At 51.4% G+C, this 3,362-nt stretch overlaps 1 protein-coding gene across 1 annotated transcript in view; it reads left to right on the top strand.

Annotated features, from left to right (window-relative positions):
* Nucleotides 1-3,362, top strand: part of LOC103801884 (TBC1 domain family member 3G-like) — a gene marked incomplete at its 5' end in the record, with an annotated part of 7,002 nt that overhangs the window by 2,880 nt on the left and 760 nt on the right. The window contains 3 exons of the mRNA XM_009074320.1: nucleotides 1,130-1,229; nucleotides 2,499-2,651; nucleotides 2,840-3,079. Of these exons, the coding sequence (XP_009072568.1) occupies nucleotides 1,130-1,229; nucleotides 2,499-2,651; nucleotides 2,840-3,079 (493 nt within the window). The remainder of the gene's footprint in view (nucleotides 1-1,129; nucleotides 1,230-2,498; nucleotides 2,652-2,839; nucleotides 3,080-3,362) is intronic.

Raw genomic sequence — 3,362 nt, forward strand, 5'->3', positions numbered from 1 at the left:
TGGCTCAGCAGCAGCAGTATAAGCTTCAAAGTTGGGAGAGAGATCTTTCTTTTGCCCACTGGCACTGCTGCAAAGGCAATTAACCTCTCTTTGGCTCTGGAAACAATGTAGGGAGAAGAAGAGCTGGGGGCACAAACCTCGGCAAATAGCAGTGCAGCAGCTGCAGGCAAAGGAGCAGGCTGGGACTGGAGACACATGAAAGCGTGAGAAAATTACCCTGATTTGTCCAGAGCTAATTTGCCAGTCCTGAGCCAAGACTACTGTGTTTTGATGGGCAGCATTGTGCTTGCACACTTGAATGTAATGTCCAGACTTGCTAATGTTTAGGACATCTGTGTGCCCCAGCCTCAATTTTCTGCTGCCTTGTTTCCTCGAGAACAGTGGACGACCTCTTCCCCTTGAGAGGGAACTCACTGTTTTGCAGTCTGCCACTAAAAGCTGGAGAAAATGCAAAATCCCTTTAACTACAGTAGCATGTGGTATAAGAGCTGCAATGGTCAGTCATGCCAAACTCTGGAGAGTTAAGCACAACATCCTAAAGTTGAATTTAAATGTCATGGTAGGACTAGTATTAATTCCTGTGTTGGTGAGATGCCCTAGATCTTTGCTGGGAGGTATGGGTTGTTCCATCATTTTGGGTATCAGTTCACTCCTGTTTGTCAGATTGGGCCTGGATGCAAATGGAAGTCTCTTGCAAGGTGTTTTCCATTTCTCTGGACACCAAATGAGTGATTTTTCTAATGCCTAGTGAAGCATCATTGGGCTTTCAGACCTATCCCATAAATAGCCCTTCTGGACAATCTGGATGGATACAGGAGTTGTTTTGTGTGCTCACAAGGCCGAAAGATGATGGTGCTCACTCCAGGGTGGGGGAATCCATGTGTTAGCATGCCTGTGAGGAAAGTTTGTCCTTTTTCTGCATTCACAGATTGGGTTTAAGTACTTTCCCAACCACCCACATGTGCTAGTTTTAAGGCAAAACCATAGATGCTAAAAAATATTTTTGTGTGATAGATTAATTCCTGACTTCCAGTGCTTAAGGCCTGATGTGTTTTGTGGTGCAAGGGGGAAGTAGTGATAACACCATCTGTATCATCATCCCATTTGTGTGTTTGTTTGTGTGTTTCAGACTCCCTTCACCCTCACCTTGCGCCTGTGGGATATCTACATCCTGGAAGGAGAGCGGGTACTGACGGCCATGGCTTACACCATCCTCAAACTGCACAAAAGTAAGGTCCCAGCAGACTGTCCCATATGGCTGTGGTGGCACCATGCTGGGCCCCCCTCGTGCTGCCAGCCCAGGGAGCCTTGCTGACACTTGCAGCCTGCTCGGTGCCCTGCACTGGCAGCAGGAGGCACAGCCCAAGCTGATGCTCTGGGGGGCAAATGAGGTGCCACTGGGGTTGACATGCTGCACTCAGCACACACATGCCCCACGTGAAATGCTCCCAGCTGCTTCTTTCTGCATGCTGTACCCCACGTACACTATCAAGAGGTTTTTAGGGGCAACACAGACAGTAATTGCCATGCTTTGCACCATCTTTCTTTGCTGCATCTTTGCAGCATCTGTCTGCAAAGCTCTAGGTGGTGGTTTGGCTGAAAAGTCTGTAGAGGGAGAAGTAAGTCCATTAATATACTTCTAAAATGATCGAAACCTGGTTTTCTTGCATAGAATTAAGGCAGTGATGTTTCTACCTCTAGTTCTTTGGGATTTCGAACCCTTCCAGTCCCATAAACTCACAGCCTTGCTCTGACACTGTTGGCCTTCATCTGGGGCCAGGAGTGTATGCCAGGAACCTTTGGGCTAGTGGGATTTATGGGACTGCATGTGCTGGTTTTTGCAAACAGCCACTCTGCTCTTCCTTCAATCTGAACAACAGGCTTTCCAGAAATAAATTTTGAAGTATCCTGTTTGTCTGCAAAAACTGGGAAACTGGCAGGAAGGCAGATGTTTCAGCCTGGCTGTGAAATCTGTGCTCCCTGAGGAGTGTGTGGTGCAGCTTGGTATCCCTCCCTGCAACCCATTCCTGCCTGTATCCCACCCCTGCCTGCATCCCTGGCAAGGGTCAGCACCTCTGCCTGCATCCCTGCCTGCTGGCTGGTGCAGTTTGACATCCCTAGCTGGCAGTGGCAGCTCCCAGCAGTGCCTGTTCAGCCTGTGGGTCTGTCTCATGGAGCTTTTCCTCCTCCTAGAGGTATTGGTGAGAACTTCCAGAAATGGCCCAAAATGTGCATCCTCATCAGCACAGCTCCCAGCCCCACCACTGTCCTGCTATTGCTGAGCTGCTGCTCAGAGGTGGCACAGATTTGTGTGCATGTATTGACAACCCTGAGCAACAATGGGAAGGTGGGAGAGAGGCAAAAACGTCCATGCTGTCTCACTGCAGAGTGGGAACAGGAGCAGAATCCCAGACAAAACCTAAGCAGTGCAACCCACGCTCCTGCTACCTTGCAGTTTGGCTGTGCCACTGCCATTCCTCCTTTCTCCCGTTCCCCAGAGCGTTTGCTGAAGATGACACTGGAAGATTTACGTGAGTTTCTGCAGGAGAAGATTGCTGCTTCCCTGCAGTATGAGGATGATGCTGTCATCGAGCAGCTGCAGGTGTCAATGACTGAACTGCGCAAGATGAAATTTGACCTCCCCCCACCAGGTGAGTAGAGAGGAAGGAGGTGCAGCCCAGCAGGGACCAGAGCATCCCACTGGTGTGTCTGGGAGCCAGGGCAGCCTTGAAGGGCTGGTGCCTCTCAGATGGAGCATCTGCCTTCCTTACATTCAGGGCATGCAAAAATAAATTGATGCAGTTTGGGTTTTATTTTGTTTTCTCTTTTTGCAATGCAGCAAAGCCTGAGGAGTTTCCACGGAAACCTCTGGGCCTGGAGCTCTCTCTGAACCCAGTAGCTGTAAAGGACAACACTGCAGCCAACAGCCAGAATGGCCGGGTGGGTGAGCACACCCCGGACAGGGAGCTCCATCCCCACAGAGTTCCTGCGGCACCAGGAGGAGTGACGGTGGTGGAGGAGAGAATTCCCACCCTCCAGGGCACTGAGGCAGCTGAAGCAACGAATCTGCCTCCTCCTGGTGGGGGGCCACGGGGAGAGGAGAGTCAGGTGGAGCCCATCGGGGATGGGCAGCTGTCCTCTTTTCTGAAGGCAAGCGAGACACAGGCCCATCATAACCTCCTGCCCATGGCCCTGCCTCCGGAGCAGCCTCTGGCTCCTGGCTGTGCTGCAGTGGACCCTGGAGCAGCCCTCCAGGCCCCAGCTGAGCACAGCTCTTTGGACTCCTTTCCTCAAACCTGGCCAGCTCCTCCCGACTTCAACACCACCGAGCTTTCCACTACGGACCATGCAGTATGGCAGCA

This window comes from Acanthisitta chloris, unplaced genomic scaffold (assembly GCF_000695815.1).
Source record: "Acanthisitta chloris isolate BGI_N310 unplaced genomic scaffold, ASM69581v1 scaffold6595, whole genome shotgun sequence".
Taxonomy (NCBI): domain Eukaryota; kingdom Metazoa; phylum Chordata; class Aves; order Passeriformes; family Acanthisittidae; genus Acanthisitta; species Acanthisitta chloris.